The sequence below is a fragment of the Lissotriton vulgaris genome, chromosome 6 (assembly GCF_964263255.1).
Source record: "Lissotriton vulgaris chromosome 6, aLisVul1.2, whole genome shotgun sequence".
NCBI classification, from domain to species: domain Eukaryota; kingdom Metazoa; phylum Chordata; class Amphibia; order Caudata; family Salamandridae; genus Lissotriton; species Lissotriton vulgaris.
Genome location: NC_141694.1, coordinates 998,175,369 through 998,193,463, shown reverse-complemented (window position 1 = coordinate 998,193,463; position 18,095 = coordinate 998,175,369). Strand labels below are relative to the sequence as shown.

At 46.0% G+C, this 18,095-nt stretch overlaps 1 protein-coding gene across 1 annotated transcript in view; it reads right to left on the bottom strand.

Moving 5' to 3' along the window:
• The window catches only part of ARG1 (arginase 1), a 305,104-nt gene extending 303,233 nt beyond the window's left edge, over positions 1 to 1,871 (bottom strand). Inside the window, exon 1 of the mRNA XM_086927039.1 lies at positions 1,752 to 1,871. Within this exon, the coding sequence (XP_086783165.1) occupies positions 1,752 to 1,805 (54 nt within the window). The 5' untranslated portion in view covers positions 1,806 to 1,871. The remainder of the gene's footprint in view (positions 1 to 1,751) is intronic.
• Between the last annotated feature and the right edge of the window lie 16,224 nt (positions 1,872 to 18,095).

Genomic DNA, 18,095 nt, shown 5'->3' with positions numbered 1-18,095 from the left:
AAAAGAAATAGCCATAGGGCCAGATGTACGACTCACCAATTTGGGAGTCGCAAATTGCGTCACATTTACGACTCGCAAATTGGGATGCACAACAGTGTCTGAGACACTGTTTGCGATTCCCTTTGGGGTCGCAAATTGCATGCCTCATGCATATTAATGAGGCTGTCGCAATTTGCGACCCCAATGGGAATGGCTGACACTCCCAGGGATGGTGGCCTGCTGGGGACAGCAAACCTCCATGTGTGGGTCTGCTTTTGAATAAAGCAGTTTTTTTTTTAATGCAGCCCATTTTCCTTGCTGGAAAACGGGATGCATTTAAAAAATAAAAGTGAAACTTTTCAGTTTCCTTTCTTAGGGGCAGGCAATGGTCCCTGGGATCACTGCCTGCCCTTGAAAAATATTTTTAGGGTCACTCACAAAGGGGAAGGAGTCCCTTGGGGACCCCTTCCTGTTTGAGAGTGGCTTACCACTCTTCTGTGAAGGGAGGTAAACTGCGACTGTTTTGCAACCGCAATTGTGGCCGCAAACCTGTCATACATAGCTTCAGGAGTCGCTTTTAGGAAGGGACACCCTTGGAACAGCCCTTCCTAATAGTGAGTTGCTAATCCCAATTTGTGAGTCGCAAATTGATTTGGGACTCACAAAATAAGATTAGTACATGGGCCACACCTTTTTTGCTATCGGAAACAGGTCTAAAATCCATTTGCACCCGCAAAATCTTTAGTACATCTGGCCCATAGTGTCTTGTAACAACAAAGATATATTAAGCATGACTAGTGGATAGACGATTCTAAGAAATGGCTTGGTCCTGGTTTCTATCATGAATAGCACTTCAGCATGAAATGCACGTCCGACCCATATTATTGAGTGCACTCAAAGCATTGTGAGAGATAGTTTGTTGAGCATACTTTTGAGGTCATGTCACACAGTCAGCATCCCTCAGATGTGCTTTTGTGCGGGCTTTGTTGTGCAGAGGTGGTTCGTCCTAATTTCATCTTGTGGAACTGAACCTGCAAAGACTTTGGCCAGATAATGTAGCTCGCACTGACTTTCAGGGTGCTAGCTAGGATCACATTGATTTTCCATGGTCACTGGCTCAAAACAAATATGTCTGTGGGTCTCAATGGCAGACTAGCGTGAAGAGAGTGGCAGCAGATACACAGTTCTATGGGCGCACCACAGCCCCAGCGAGACCCACTGTTTCAAACACTGCTTTACCTTGTTCACTGTCTACCTGCTATCCATCTATCCATCTATCTATCTATCTATCTATCTATCTATCTATCTATCTATCTATCTATCTATCTATCTATCTATCTATCTATCTATCTATCTATCTATCTATCTATCTATCTATCTATCTATCTATCTATCTATCTATCTATCTATCTATCTATCTATCTATCTATCTATCTATCTGTCTATCTATTTATCTGTCTATCTATCTATCTGTCTATCTATCTATCTACCTGTCTGTCTGTCTCTCTGTCTGCCTGTCTCTTTGTCTGCCTGCCTGCCTTTCTGTCTATCCAATATAAATCTTTAAATTCCTACCAGCTGGTAATAAATACGCCTGGAATAAAATACAACTGACATTGTCTGAACTTATTACCTGTATGTCAGAAAAATAAAGACATGGTGCAGCATGGTAAAAGATGGCACACTCTAAAAGTGATGGCAACAAGTGGCATACATGAAATATGTACACACAATAGGTGCACATAAAGCATACAAATGAAGTAATATTTTACCTGGCCCTTTGAGAAAGGAGCCCCGATGAATCCAACGAGTTTCTGGGAGCTCATTCTGCTGCTTGTTTGGGGTAATGTTCTTTTCCTGTATTCGAGCGGTCACCAGCCTTTCCTGCAGTCAGAGAGAGCGATCAATCCTCTCCTTTATAAGAGAAACAAGGTTCTACATTCATGTCGTCAGAAGGTAAATATCCACCCACCAGAAGTCTACATTGTGCAAGATTTCTGGCCCTGCTGGCCCTAGAAACCGAAAGACTGATCGGCCATCATAGTGTACACTATATCAGCTGACAGCTGATAAACCATGGATGCGACATACTCTAAAAGTGAAACTTCGCAGGCAAGTGCAAACACCAAGGATTCACTCACATAGGGGACTGAGTTATGAACCCGCCATGAACTTCTCTAGAATCATGACTCGCACTTCGTATTAGTTGAGAAATCCTTGATGCCAGGAAACATCAGTTCATTGTCTTAAAATATTCAATACAGTGATTATGGAACTTCTTTTACACAGGGGTGTGGGCAAATCACTGCCCTAAGCCACAAACACAACAGTCACAGCTCCAAGAAGCCTTGGCCAGAGAATACTACTGGAAACAGCAGGGTGGAGACGGGGACCTCTGTTACTGCCTGACGACATTAGTAATGACCCCACCTTAAGAGGATTGTAGCCTCAGCATGCTCCCAGAACTCTTCCCTCACTCTAACCAGGCTAATTTAGCAGAATTACGCCCCTACCTTCCTCGTTATCAGGGAGGTTCCACGACTAAGGCACTAAAGAGTAGGCTGTAGAGTAAAAAAGATTACTGGTAGGTAATCAGCCAATTAATATTCTCCCTTGACACAGCCACAAATCATTCAAAATATACACAACATCAGAAAGAGTGTTCCCAGCGCAGATTAGGATACATTGTAAAACAGTAGAAACTTTGATATTCAATTTACGTTGTTATTTGCAATTTGTGAGCCATCCCGAACCACTTTCCCAAACTGACGCGAAATGTTTACGGTAGCAACCTGTTGTGGTAAACAAAAGTATTAAGATCTCCAAATGTAGCTGCCAAACACTACACATATAGAAGATGGATAAATTGCAAAACTCTGGCCCTAGGATCGAGCGCCCATGACCATAAAAGAACGAACCGCCATGGTGCGTAGAAACTTAATCCGAGTATTCATAAGCTAGAGACACGAGCAAGGCAATCAGTGATAGAGTACATTTGAGGACGGTTTCTTACCCTTCTGAACAATATGAATAGTGGCAAAGTAACAAAACCTCTAAAAAAGGAAGCAATCTATCGATGGACTGTCACGGTCCACTCCAGGGGTATGGGATGGAGCCTCACTTGACACTTTGTCAAGGGAGGAGGGGCAGAAATGATAGAGCACAATGTCCTGATTCAGGTCAAAAATGCACATTACTTTTGGTATAAATGAACAAGATGATTAAGAGCCAGACCCTCAGAAACACCATAAGTAAGGGGCCCTACTCAAATATGAACCCATTGCCCAGTCGTGTCAGAAGAATCACTGCTACGAAAATCACCTCCTTATCTGATACGATATGGAGGGGGGACTCCTTCAAGCATTCAAAATGAGCCAATTGAAGGGCCTTAAGAAATTGGGTAGGACCACAAAAGTGAAATTGAGACTGAGTCCTGTGGTGAGCTACATTAAAGCTTCTGCACAGTAAATGCCACTACTGAGCCCATGTTGCACTAAACAGATTCCAAGGGTCTGATTGAAGCAAAGTCAGCCTGCAGTAATTAGAAATCAATCCTAGAAATAACCCTCACTTAAAGAAATACCATATTTTGACACGATTACAAGCCAGAGCAATGACCCCCCCCCTTCCTATAAAGCACCAAGCCTCACATGAAACCCAGTGGAAAGAGCAGGATTTACAAATCTCTGAATGGCCACATATCTGCCCTGTAATTACTACCTCTTGGGGCAGACACATATTTCGAAAACTGAGCTGCTATGTTCCCAAAACCAAAGACCTTATAATGAGAGGAGCTGTCATTTCAGAGGTAAATGCGTCAGCGGAAACAACCGTGATTGCTTCACCACAGCAGCAGGTGGCTGGATGTGACCTCATCCAGCAAGGGCATGCCAAGCTCTCTCACAGTAGGCTTTCGTGGTAGTAGTAAGAAAGTAGGATGTTGATTCTGTTTGATTGGCCTCCGTAGTGATCAATAATACCTGAATTTGTCTAAATCTGATAGTTGGAACAAAAGGAATTTGGATGGCTATTTTTGCTATGCTGAAGGTGTAAGGCTAAGCAGGAATCGAATGTTTACTGGAATGCATATGTACTTTAAGTAAAAATACTTAATTATTATAGTTGGAGTGAGCAGAGGGTGAATAGAGGGAGTAAAGTGTGGACTGAGCCCAATTCGAGGGCGACAGCATTTTCCGATTTATAGTTTTATTCATCAGTTCTTCATATATTTTTAAAGCAAATATCGTGAAACGTCTGTAGTCTCACATTGCAGAGTGTTAATGCGTTGTGTTGTAAACTTCATATGGTTAGGAATACCTTTTTCAACAAATGACAGTAGGATTTTTATTTAAACACTTAGGGCCAGATGTAGGTAGGCGTTTACCGGGTGGTAACGGCCGAATTCGGCCGTTACCGATCCGGTAAGAGCAATTTGACATGTAGGTCCCTGTATTTTACAGACTCGGTAAATTTACCGATAAGTAAATTTACCGAGTATGTAAAATACCGAGTCGGTATCATTACGGATTCCGGTAAATTGGTATGTAGGTGGGACTCTTCTGAGTCCCACAAGCAGTACAAAATCGGTATTTTACCATCAAATACTACTTGATGGTAAAATACCGTTTCTGGTGTGCATGCACATGTGTGCATGCACACCTATGCCATATGACAGGCAGACCTGCCCTTAGGGCAGGTATGCCTGCCACATGGCACCCGAGCCTCTTTTGGGGGTGCCAGAGGGTGTCAAAGTGACACCCCCTGCACCCTTGTGACAGTCGGTATTTTCCGATGTGGTAAATACCGACCGGTAAATGCCCAATCAATCCTATGGGCTTCAAAGCCCATAGAAATGAATGGGCATTAACTGGTCGGTATTTCCCGCATCGGAAAATACCGACTGTTTCCGAATCGGTAATTGCACATCTGCATTTACCTACATCTCGGTACTTTTATTTTCCGACCTCTGAAATACCGAGTCGGTATGACTCGGTATTTAAGAGGTCGGAAAATAAAATTTACCTACATCTGGCCCTTATTCGTTTAATTAAAAAAAAAATCAAGGCTTGAAGAGGAGACAAGAATCTCAAATTGCATCGCTTTAGGGCGTGGCCAACATGGCTGAGGTGTGAGACATGTTTTTCTGTCTCTCCTGCTCCGGTGCCCTGGGCCTCCCCGCGAACCCCCACATAGCAGGTAATAGCCTTCCTGGGGGCCATCACCGAGTGGGGGCAACCAAGGAGAATCTTAACATTGCCAAAACCCTTGACATGCAGCAGTGATTGGTGGCTTCTTAGTCCTGCAGTTGCGGGTGTCAGCTGTCCACACCAGTCGCCCAGCGAGGCAGCCGGCAGAGGAGGAGCCCCAGAGAAGTGCTTGAGCTAAGAGACTGAGGGAACGAGTGTTGGCAAGGGGATCGTGGAGCTGCTGTTGGTGGAGGAGATGGCTCCCGCCCGGCACCCTCTAAAGAGAGAGGGCATCCCTGGTTGCTTGGGCTCCCAGGGTCCTCGGTGGCTCGAGGACCCATCAGCGCCAGGCCCTAGCCATCACCTGCCGAGTTGCACATATCGGGAAGGCACCCTGGAGCTGCGTGTCGGTGAGGAGCCAAATCTACTAATTGTGGCAGCGGCTCGAGGTCAAGGAAGCCCCGGATCCCTACATCCGCGAGTTACTTTTTTGAGCGCCATAGGCGGAGCGGCTGTCGTCGGAGGGGATGTCTTCTGCACAGTGCCCTGTGCAATGGACAGGGCCTCCCTGGTTGTTTGGGCTCCCAGGTCCTCCTCGGCCTGAGGGCCCCAGCAGCGCCCAGCCCTACCCGCTCCCTGATAAGTTTGCATGCATTCAGGACTGTGAAGACGGCTTGAGGTGGAAGAGGCCCCGGATCCCAGCATTAGTGAGCTGATGACCTAAACGCCACTCGCGGTTTTGGGGGCAGCTGGGAGCATGGGGACTGGGAGACGTTTCTCCCACAACACACACTGAGATAGGGCCCACTCATCCGCATCAACCTCACAGCCTTAAGGACACTGCACCCCAGGAGTTCCGCAGCCGTGAAAGTCAGGCCAGGCCGGGCACACATTCCAGGCTGAGATGTAAACAGAAGCTACTATACTGGGAGACATCTCTCCTGAGAGCCTGGCCTCCCCAATTTTGATACAGGAATGGAGGTGATTGAGCTAGCGGGAACTATTGTTTTGGTCGTGGCAGCGGGAGAGAGTGGGCTCGGTTGAAGGAGCATTGTGTGCTAAGGGGGGCTCATAGCTCCCTAACTGAGAAACTTCCCTCCTGCAACCCTTTAACCAAAACTAGTGGCCTTGGCTGGACATGCCTCTCTTGCAACTCAGCAATCCGCAGAGCCTCACTGGGCTTAGAGACTGGCCTAACCAACAAGTGGTAGATAATTTCTTTCCTGGACTCATCAAGCTGTTCTCTGCATCTATTTGGTGACGCTGAACCTCAGGGTGTCTAGGTTCCCTTGGGGCCAGGCACCTACACCTGCAAGGCACTAGAACCCAAATAGCACATTAGTGTCTCGGCAAAGATAACTGCCACAGCTACAGCGACCCCCGCAAGGCCACCATCTTTCCTGCTCTTAATACACCTGAGGACTAGTACAATGGGGTCTGGAAGAACAAAGAGAGAGGGGGTTCTTTTAAAGATATACTGACATGCCTCCCTGAAGGGGATATGAAAGGGCCTACAAGCAGCGCTACATCACCATTGGAAGAAGACACAGAGGACCCGGTTACACACCCTTACTTGGAAGCCTTGTTTTTCTCATGTCAGTGAAGAAAGACCTTACATCCAAGCTCCAATCAGTCTGTAAGGAAGTAACTGATATTATAGACAGAGTGGATGAACTTGAACGCCAAGAGTCCTCAAGAGATGCCCAATGTCCTGATTCAGGTAAAAAATGAGGAGATACAACAAGAGATTAACCGCGTCTCAGAGCAGCGTCTGGTTCTACAGGCGCACACAGAAGACCTTGAAAACCACTCAAGGCATAACAATAGTAGAATTCGGTGGACTCCACGGGATGCAAAGGGAAGAGACATTGAAGCTTATGTTCAGGCACTTTAAGCACAAATTCTAGGGGACACCTCAGAGGTGGACATACGCTTAGAAGGAACACATAGAGTAGGTAGATGATCTTCGGGAGCTCCCCGCTCTTTGGACATTTTGACCTGTCTCAACCGTTTCCCTCTTAAAGAAAATATTTCAAGGGTGGCTTGCTCCTCAGTTCCGGTGGTCTTTCAAGGGCACACACTCCACCTATACCAAGACCTGGCGGTCTCGACCCTGCAGAAATGTTGAGAATTCGGCCCAGTCGTGAACGATCTAAGAGACGAGACCATTACCTACTCTTGGGGCCACCCCTACAGGCTAATTTTCCTATGGTAGGATCCACTCTACCAAATACGCTTGCTAAAGGAAGCATGCGACCTGCTACAAATAGAGCCACAAGACGAGGACCAGGCATTATCACAACGTCATATACGCAAGGTAGGGTACTGTCTGCAATGGCGGCAGGTGCCAACGGGACGCAGAGCTCCGGGTCCTGATCCGGCCATGATGACCTCAGAGAGGAAGGTAATTCAGGACATACTGGTAAAGGGTACCCCATCCAATGAGCTCTCCTGAGAAAAAATCGAGAAGCTTTGGTTTTGCGCGGGGCAGGGGTGTCGGAGCTGGCTGGAGACTGATCTTTCAAGGCGGCCCACTACCCTGGTCAAACACTTCACCACTGGTAAGGGATTGGACTCTTGTCTTTTTCCCCCTCCAGGGACTTTGATGTTATTCAGTTGCGTTTTGGGGTTTGTTTGGGGGTGCCAGCAATTCAGCCACATCTATGTTTGTCAACAAAGGGTGTTCAGAAAAGCAGATATAATGTCTATCATTGTGCTTGGGGGGGGGGAGCCTGGGGCGGGGACCAGCATGAGGGCTGAGGGGGATACATATTCCGACTAGAATGGCACTCTTGAGAGTGATAACCCCGAATGTGAAGGGCTTGAATAACCCTGTAAAGAGGAAGGCAATTTTGTCTTATTTAGAACATTCCCAGGCTGACATATGCTTATTACAAGAGACACATTTACTGTGTAAAGACTGGCCTAGAATGCACTCACTAGCCTTCCCACAGCAATTCTACTCATCTCCTTTGCACAAATCAGGAGGGGTGGCACTTTTATTCTCAGGCATATTTCAAGGGAAAGTAGGACCTAAGGTAGGCAAGATCAAGGGCCCCCTCTTATTGTACAGTATCCATATAGGTTCCCTGATGGCAACAAGAGCTGGGTTTAAAGGACCTATGGCATGCCTCTCATCCCACAGCTAGGGGATATACTTTTACTCACATGCCCACCCCACAAGTACTATGCAAAGCTTGACCACTTTTTAGTTTCACAGGAAGTCGAAATTGCAACTAGGTCCATAGAGATATTGCCACGTTATCTTTCTGATCACTGGTTCGAATTTCCATCAGGGGTCTGGGGTTCCCGCTCGTGGCGGTTGAGAGAGTCTCTGCTTCTCAGACCAGCAGTCATCTCACAGATAGATAACACAATAAAAAAATTACCTAGAAGTTAACGATAATGCTGAGACACCCATATCTACAATCCGGGATGCGCTGAAGGCAGTAATATGGGAAGATTTTTTGGCTTATTCAGCTGCAGAAAGAAAGTTGAGGAGGGAATAACGTTCACAACTCCAGCAACTAGTTCAAGTACTTGAACAAATATACCACTGCACAGGGGCCCTAGAGTCTGGCAACAATTGGAAACTGCTAGTAAAAAGAGTTCGCTGGGTTGGATTTGGATAGCGCAGAGTAGTCTGCACTCCAACTTAAGCATACCTTCTATGTTGGTAGCAATAAATGTGGAAGATTGCTCACTAACAAATCTAAAGGCCAGCGACAAGCTAACACCGTAATGACTCTTATTTGACAAGGAAGCTATGATATAGGAGGACGAAGCAATAGCATCTCGCTTCGCATAGTTCTACACTAAGCTTTACGCCGCTCATGACCTCCCTTCTCAGGGACTCGAATCATATTTGCAGGGGGCGGGATTACTCATCTAACGGATGATCAAGCAACGACGCTAGATGTACCTATTAGAATAGATGAGATAATCTCCACGATAGCCAGCCTGAAACCCTACAAATCCCCGGGCCTGACAGATATACTGCATCTTTTTATAAAACATTATGCTCCACGTTGACACCATTCCTTACTCGACTGTTTAATTCTATTTCTAATCCGTCATCCTTCCCCCCTTCCATGATGGAGGTATCTGTTGTGGTTATACCCAAGCCAGAAAAGGATTGGAGACAGTGCAGGTCGTATAGACCTATATCTAACCCTGGCCGAAGCACTATGCTACATTCGCATAGTTTGCGAACTTTGCGCTACATCGCACTACACAAATTGCACGTAGCACAGTGCAAACATGCGTAGCGTAACTGAGCGTAGTGCAGCGGTCATTTTTTGCTTGCTCGCAGTCCTCAACGGCAAGTTGGCGACCCGAGCGAGCAAAATGACATCCCGGCGATACTTTTTCCTCGTTCTTGATCAGCAACATCAAGTTGGCGATCGCGAGCGTGGAAAATAAACCTCACAGCGAGATTTTCAACGCGGGGAGGTCAGGTTTCTCATTGCGAGTGGTCGAGTATGGTTGTGACAGCTTGCGATGAGAAACTACCACTCCGTGTTGAGAAAGCTGCTGCTCATGTAGAAGTCTACTAGAGCGGCAGAAAACAACCGCTTGCACTGTGCAAGATGCGGTTTGCACTGATTGCACAGTGCGGACAAGCATCCGGCAGTGTGCAATCAGTGCGAACAGCATTTTGCACAGTGCACTACGCAGTTTGCGTAGCTTGCGTAGTGCGAAGTGCACTTCGCGTAGCTACGCGTAGCGCTACTACGCGAACTACGCCCAGGGATACCTGTATCGCTTTTAAAAAACAGACGCTAAGCTTTTTGCAGGGGTTCTCGCAGAACGACTATCCTTACACATGCCTAGCTTAGTGGACCCAGATCAATCGGCTTTATCCCTAACAGAAAGTGTCCATATAAAACCAAAAGGATACTATATCTTGTGGATAAGGCTCCCCGCTCGCCACGCCAATCCATGCTTTACTCCACAGATGCAGAGAAAGCATTTGACTCAGTCCATTGGCCCTATCTATCTGCTTGCTGTCCTTAAACTCTTTGGCTTTGGAGAGCGGTTTTGTGCTTGTGTTTTAAGCAGTTATGTAAGCCCGTGTGCATCTGTTGGTGTTAACGGCAGAACATCTCCACGTTTGCCCATCAGACAGGGCATTCGTCAGGGATGTCCTTTGTCGCCACTACTTTTTGCACTCTATATGGAGCCGTTCGCCCAAAAGATTATGGATAACCCTGGGATTAGAGGTATTCAATTTGGGCACTAAGAACATCTAATAACGCTGTATGCAGACAACATCATTGCCTTGATTGATAATCCCAGAGACCCTCCCCAGGTTTTTAGCAGGAGTGAAATTATTTGGTTCTGTGTCAGGGTTCCAGATTATCCTCTTTAAATCACAGGCGCTAAGCCTTACTGTCTCCCAGGATACGCAAGACCACCTAACCCGCCTACTTGACATGTTGGGCAAGAGACATTGGGCCATATGTATCAACAACCTGATTTGCAATTCCCAAATAGCGATTTTTTAGAAATCGCTATTTGAGAATCGCAAATAGGGATGTATGTACAAAATCGCAATTTTTTAGCGATTTCTTAGTATTCCTTAATTGCGATTAGCAAATTGCGAATCGCAATTAAGGAATACTTTCCCATTCATTTCTATGGGCCAGGAGGCCCATAGGAATGAATGGGAAGTTATTCTCAATTTGCGATTCGCAATTTGAGAATCGCAAATTGAGAATAATTTCAAGGGTGCAGGGGTGTCCAAAGGACATCCGGTTGCACGTCTGAAATTAGCATGGGTGCACATGTGGCGCACATACATGCCCTAAGGGCATGTATGTGCTTCACATTGCACTTTGAAAAATGCAAAAAAGTGCATTTTTCAAGGAATTCGCAATTACCACCAACTTGAACCTGGTGGTAATTTGCAAGTCCTTAAGGCCAATTTGCTTTTTTTTTTTTGCTTCTTACATTGCATTTAAGGAATCGCAAAATTGGCGATTCCTTAAATGCAATTGCAAAATAAGGAATCGCTTATTTTGCGATTCCTTATTTTGCACGCAGTTTTCTTTCATACATACCATTTAGCACTAATGCGTTTGCAAATGCTGAAATTCTGTGAACTTCGGCGTTTGCGAACGCATTAGTGCTTGATACATATGACCTTTAGTCCCTTACCTGGGTATTCAGCTAGCGCCGACCATAGAAGAGGTGATCTCTCTCAACTAACTCAACCTCGTCACATGAGTGAAATCAGATCTTTCGCAATGGCAACAATACCCACTGCCATGGATGGGTCAAACAGCCGTGCTTAAGATGAAGGTCCTCCCACGTATATTGTATATATTCCAGACGCTACCCTTGTGGCCCCGTCTGACACACTCCAGACTCTTCAGAGCTTCAAATTGTTAGGTTTGAAAAATCCTGTTCATGCAATGCACTTGTTTCATGCTATATTAGGTTAGCAGTGTGTGGCTAAATAGATGCCATTTGTATTTACCTTATGCAAGTCACTGAGTTATCCCCGCAATGTGCAGGCTGCAGTTAGTGAGTGTGACTCCATTTTGTATTTCGTAATCCCTATTAGACTGCTTAGGCTGTGCCCAAACTAGGCCTTATTATTCAGAATTGCTTGCCTCAGCAGAGCACTGTATTTCGTTATTATTTTCTCTCCTGTCCAAGGTTGCTTCCTGACTTACTAATGAATAGGCCGGTCTGCCTTTGCATACCTATCCAATTGTGTAGTTCTGCTCCTACGTTAGGAGACAATGAGACTCAGCGCTGTGGCCTTGAATAGTAGATAGCATGTACCCATCTGGCAGGTGGTAGCTCATCACTCTGTGCCTCCTTTGTTTATATTCGGCCCAGGCCGGTAACTTTCCATTGTGGGTGTGGCTGGAGGCTTTTTGGAAGAATCACTACGTGTTGCAGACTGTTGTAGTGTCAGTCCCTATGCAGACATCTTAGGGTGTAGGTCAGATTGGACTCCTCTGCAAAGTATTGCTAATAAATGATGTTTGTATTCTCTACTGTCTGTCCAACTCTTCATTCTTGGGATGGCATAGCAGGTTTGTAAGTAACCCGCGTGGCCCCTAAGGACCACTTCCTCCAATTGGCGCCCAAACAGGCACCCCGCAAGGTGATCCGACTCGCTCGTAATCAGATTGTAGGGTCGGGGTACGTTTGGTCAGTTGGGCGGATCGGGATACCCCACACGATCGAGCCTGGTTCTCGCAGCTGCACCTCCCAGCTATTCGGGCTTATCCTTGTGTAGTGGTCACCGGCAGGGGTCCTGAGTAGGTGAAACCTTGAAGTTGACCGTTTGGTCTGAAGAGTCGGCAGTGGAGAATAATTTGACTCGACCTGTGTGCACCAGGTGAGTGATTAGATTCTTGTCAAAATTGCGCCATACTTGAACGGCATGGGCCTACGGGCTGTGTCTTGGTACAATCTCCGGACTGTCTTGGTGCAGTTTTCGGACTGCCTTGCTTGAACGGCACGAGTCAACGGGCTGTGTCTTGGTACGGTCTCTCGGCCGTCTTGGTTTGAACTTGGTGGGTTTGCAGATTTTTTTTTTTAAAAGACACAGAGTGTTTGTGAACAGTCTACCAGGTCAACTGGAAATGTGGCTCACCCTTGAAAAGGTCTGGGACTGTTTGTGACAACCTGCCAGGCCAATTGGTATTGTGATTAACTCTTGAAAAGGTCTGGGGCTAGAGCCTGTCTTCTTGAACTTGGGACAGTCTTCGGACTGCAGGGAGCAGTCCCCGGACCGCCGTGATTTGGTTTTTGAACAACTTCTTATTATCTATATTTTCTTTTATTATTTTTGCTGGTGTTATACTTGTCTGTTGGGGACAGTGTATGTGTCTTACATTAAGATGCCTTGTTTAAGTAAGTTAGGAGGTTTTGGATGTCCATGTTGTTCCACTGATGCTCTTGCTCGACTGAAGGAGAGCCAGCCTGCGCCGCCGCAGGGTTTCCCAAATTTTGTCGTGTATGTCAAACATGGTATTGGCCCTAATATGTTTAGCACATCGTGGAATAAATATACGAGGGACAATTCTGAGTTACAATGGCCACTTACTGGCTCGTTTAATGAACAAAAATTGAGTTTATTGCAGGACAAATTGTTCGCCAGAAAGAGAATGTAGGCAATGTTTGATTCTTTAAGAGTATGGCAGAAGGAAGCAAAGCAACGGTGTATGAGAGCAAAGAAAGAGGCCCGGAAAAAGCAGACGCAAATGATAACACAGAAAGCAGTACCTATGAAAGGGAAAAGGTAGGGAAAGGCATAGAATGTGCAGATAGGAAGTTTTGGTTGCAGACTGATAAATGTTATGTTTCTAGAGAGGAAGGTGACGTTTTTAGGTCTCGCCTACGCAACGCGCATGCGTTGCATAGGAGGGGACCTCATGTAATGGACTTGCTTTTTGGGCCAAAAACGTGCACACATTGCATTGCCATCAATGGCAACGCGTGCACGTGAGGCGATCTACTTGCGGGAGCGCGCGCCACCAAATGGCAGCAATTATCGCTCCCTCAAGTTCAGGCCACCCTCTTCCCCCCTACTGCAGCGCAAGCTTGTTTTTGTTAGGCACCGGGAGATTAAGTGATTTGCTGACAGAATGTTGTGCGTCCTTGCCGATACTCCACCGCTCTAGCTGTACGACTATATCCTAGCTTTGTGGTCTTAAATGTTTGCGTTTTTAGTAGAGTTTAGAGTAGGGATATAATGATTGGTAAGGATCTGAAAGGCGAAGTAGTGGTCACCTGTCAGTTGGCTGTTTATTATTCTACATCTTCCCGCCGCCCTGAATTGATCCACTGCACATTTTTACTGACCTAGAAAAGACGAAAGCCAGACTTTGCCCAGTGGCCGTTCGAACATGTGACGGACAAGGTCACAGATCTCTGCAGCAGGCGCTGCACCCACTCATCTAGTGATTATTAACTTCTCCTAAATCAGTAACTAGCTACAACTGTGTGCAGTGGAATATCATAGTGAACATCAAAGATACGCGAAGTGGTGCATTACTTCACTAGAAGCTACTCCTCTCTCAACAGAAGCAAGAACAGAATAATGTCCCTGCATTAAAACAACACGTAGGAGTATCATTAGTGCATAGCCGCCTACTTCCACCATCCCTCCTGTGCAACCCTCCCCCAGCGTCTTTGCTCTCCTCAGATTCAATTAGCGCTCTGAGTCGTCCAAACAATGACCGAGACAAACGCGAGTTACGTGCTCCTCTGCCTAGGCATTATGTAATCACTGGGCTACAGATTCCATTCCTCACAAGGCCGTCTCAGATTTTCATCTTTCTGAGGCCGATGACATGAACATTATTTAGTGGCTTAATAGTTCCCACCTGTTGCCTGTAGCACTATCAAACGACAAATCGGTGGCATTTAAACTCTGTACAGGAATAACATGTTTGTTAAATGTCATGTTTCGAAGAGCCCCACAAATACATGCACGTGAGGGTGAAAGAGCGCTTGCGGTGGCAGCCTGTCACATACCTGGCATCTTTTCTGCATGGACCACGCCATATCCCGTGTGACCCACATAACATGGGTAAAAGCAGTTCTTCCACTGGTGGTGATAGAGCGTGCCAGTGCCGCTTGCAAGGTGCCCCGAGACGGTAAAGTGCAACAGTACTATCACAAAAGCTGCCTTGTGGCCTGTGGTTGAAAGGCGGAGCCAAGAACGGGCACACAAAAAGCAGAAAGCAATCTAATAAAAAGAGCTGTTTGGGGACTTTTCTGCTTGTGATGCAGAGAGGAAGGTGCAAAGTAAATAAGCAGCACAGCTGTGCACGCAGGACCCAGCAACACAGCTGCTACGGCTAGCAGCTACTGCCGGCCCGGACGCATGCTGTGTGTAGTTTTAGGGCTGGGATTTCGAGAGGTCCACCCAATCTTTAAGGATCTCAGCTTTCGTCCCACCCCCTGCAGGTAATCCCTGAGCCCAGAGAAGTCCTGGCCGGCTTTCCAACCCGGCCTCCTTCAAGCCTTCCCCACATGGGACACGCAACCTCCGCTCCTCACCCCCGCCACTGCGCCTCAGATGTGGTGCTTGACATCACATTCCTCCGAGCGCACACTGGAGAGAACCGAGCGCAGTCCTGGCCCGTGCCTCCGTCGCACTGTTTGGGAGTTGGGCTTTAGCCAAGCTAGATTTCTGTAATTGGCAGAGCTCGCCGGAGAATGGGACCAGAGAAGTCTTTAAATCAACACCACATTTCGGAATGGTCCAGCTGGGAGAGTGGGATAGCTTTATGCGTGACATATGTCATGAGCTGCTCAAAGCGCGTGTGCCCAGAAGCTCATTTTCAGATCATTTTCACCCATGTGGACACTTCTGGTAGTTACAGTGCAGGAAAACGGGTTAAGGCCTGCTTTGCAGGGAACGGTAAAGGGACACCTGCCAACAAAAGATGCCGACTAGGCTTTGCACGTCTTCTCTGTGTGGCAGTCCGACCTGTCCAGTTACAGGGCAACAGCCGGGGTCAGTTCCGCCCCTGGCAGCGACAGTGCTGGAAATGGAAAACAATAGTCTGGGAAAACACACAATAGCCATCAAGGTGTGTCAGCGGAAAGGAGGTGGAGCCACAAGGAGCGGGGTCATAAAAGCGGAAGAAATTGGCAACAAGAACACTGTGCAAGTACATTTTTATTGTTTAGCTCACTTAATTTGTCACAAAGTGGCGCATTCTAAAATAACTTATGGTGTTAGCAGACCTGCTGCATGGATCTTTGAGTGGGCAACACATTTCAAAGGATAATAATAATAATGGTAAGATAACTCTGATGGGTAATGCGCTTGGTGGAGAGATCTGTGATTTTCCCAAGACACAGTTTTAACTCATATGTAGCCCAGAGGGCTAATGACCCCACTGACTGATGTTTGAATAATAAATGATAAAATACAGCAATAATCAGGGTTCAGCGGGCCCCTCAGGCCGCTGGGCACTGGTGCAGTTAAACTCTAAACTAGGCCCTAAATTTGTTGTAACTGTGGTTTTTACATACTGGTGTGCCTTGAAATGTCTACAAAGGGGATTTATGTCAGAATATTGATTACATTCTCTGTAGATTTTCTATTATTAAAACGGACAAGATGGTACCTTTGTTGTAAAAACATTTACTGGTTTCAGAGGAATTGGCCAATTGTTGTCAATATCAAAACTCTCCTTTCCATCTTACATGCCTAAGAAGGTGGTGTTTGTAATAATGAATGAATGGCTTAGTTCACCCATTTTGAAGAAGGTTGTCGAACATGTATGAGCCCCCAGGTTGTAGCAATAACAGTTGTTGAGGATTTGAGACTATTTTGGGACTGTCGCTCTAGTTGTCCTCAACTATTTGGATAATTCCTACACTTTAGATAATCAGATTCTGTTAGGTTGCCTCTCCGATCTCTGTGCCCATGGTCAGGTAATGGAATGGATCAAAGATTTCTTAAAGGGTTTCAACAGGTGCTTTTTCCAATGTTTGTGTCCTCTGTTGCGCACTTAAAGGTGTTACAAACAGTTGCAGTTTTTACATGAACTCACCATAGCAACCAGTGGGTGCTTCAAGTGCTCATATACCCAATGCAGTCACTTCACAGTCATCTCCACCCATTCAGTTGGAGTTTTCAATATAACTTTTAATCTATGCATGGTATGTTTCAGTTTCTAGTCAGTGTACAGGAGATTATCGGCAAACAGAAGCCAAACCCTGTCCTAACCAAAGGTAGGCATTTCACGAGGCATTGTTCAGTTCAGTTGTGCGCACTGTGGCCATAGTAGCTCTACAGCATCTTAATCTGTGACATTCTATAGGCTACATACGTAATCAGTCCAAAAAAGGTTAACATAGCCAGTGAGAGTCACCTATACTGCGGGTGAGGTACAATATAGTGTACTGGTGAGGGCTGGTTGATATGAGCTTTTTTTGGGTCTCCAAAGGTGTTTAGGATCTGATCCCATGCTTTAGCCATTTGAGTGGTCAACTTTTCTCACTTAGCATCAGGATCCAGTGCCAAACCATCGTATTCTGCCCATTTTTCTACATCACTGTTCCTTTCGGACATCCTGTGTCCCATCTGCGACTACCATCTCATTGAAACCTGTCTTTTTGCTAGGGCCAATGTCCCTTCAATGAATCTACTTGTTACCCTTTTCCCCGTGGAGCAGTGGTTCATCCCCAATAAAAATGTTTCTGTGTGGTTGTTATACCCCTTTCAGTTAGAACATTCACCAGCCGCCCTATGTTTTTTTTAAATTGCACTTTACTGCTCTCTTTATAATCCTCTCTCTAGCTCACCTTTCCCCCTACCTCTCTCTCTCTCTGCATCTACTTCTTTTTAACTCACCTCTCTTTTAACCTGCCCTTACCTCACTATTAGCAATATCCCACCCTTCTAGCGTTCTCCACATTCCCTTCTCCCTACCTTTCTCTAAAGCATTTCCTGACTCTGTACATTTCTTTCTCTATGTTCTTCTTCCTGTTACCACCAAACTGGTACCTTTCTTTCTGGTTACTTCCACTTTCTCTTTTTCCATTACATTTCTCTCCACCATACGTATCTATCTATCTCATCTTCATCAGTCCATCTCCCTCTACTTCACCTCTCTTGTTTAACTGTTCTCCTTATCTTTCTCTTATTAGGTCGAGCCTGGGCAGCACATCCCCTGCTCTGAGAGGCATTCTGTATTCGAGTATGGACTTGAAGCTCCGCCCACTCTCTGTCCATATTTTTCATTGGCTTGTGTCATTGTCCTTTGGAAAAGCTCGTTTATCATTCATTAATAAGCTTGGTAGTCCCTTCTTAGTATTGCCTTGTCTTCATTTGTAACCTCCTATGAGGACTGACCCTTTTACTTCTGTTGTTACAAGGTATGTCTTGAGCACTATTTTCTTTAATTAGTTTCTCCTACTGCAGGCACAACATGCTTTCCTGCA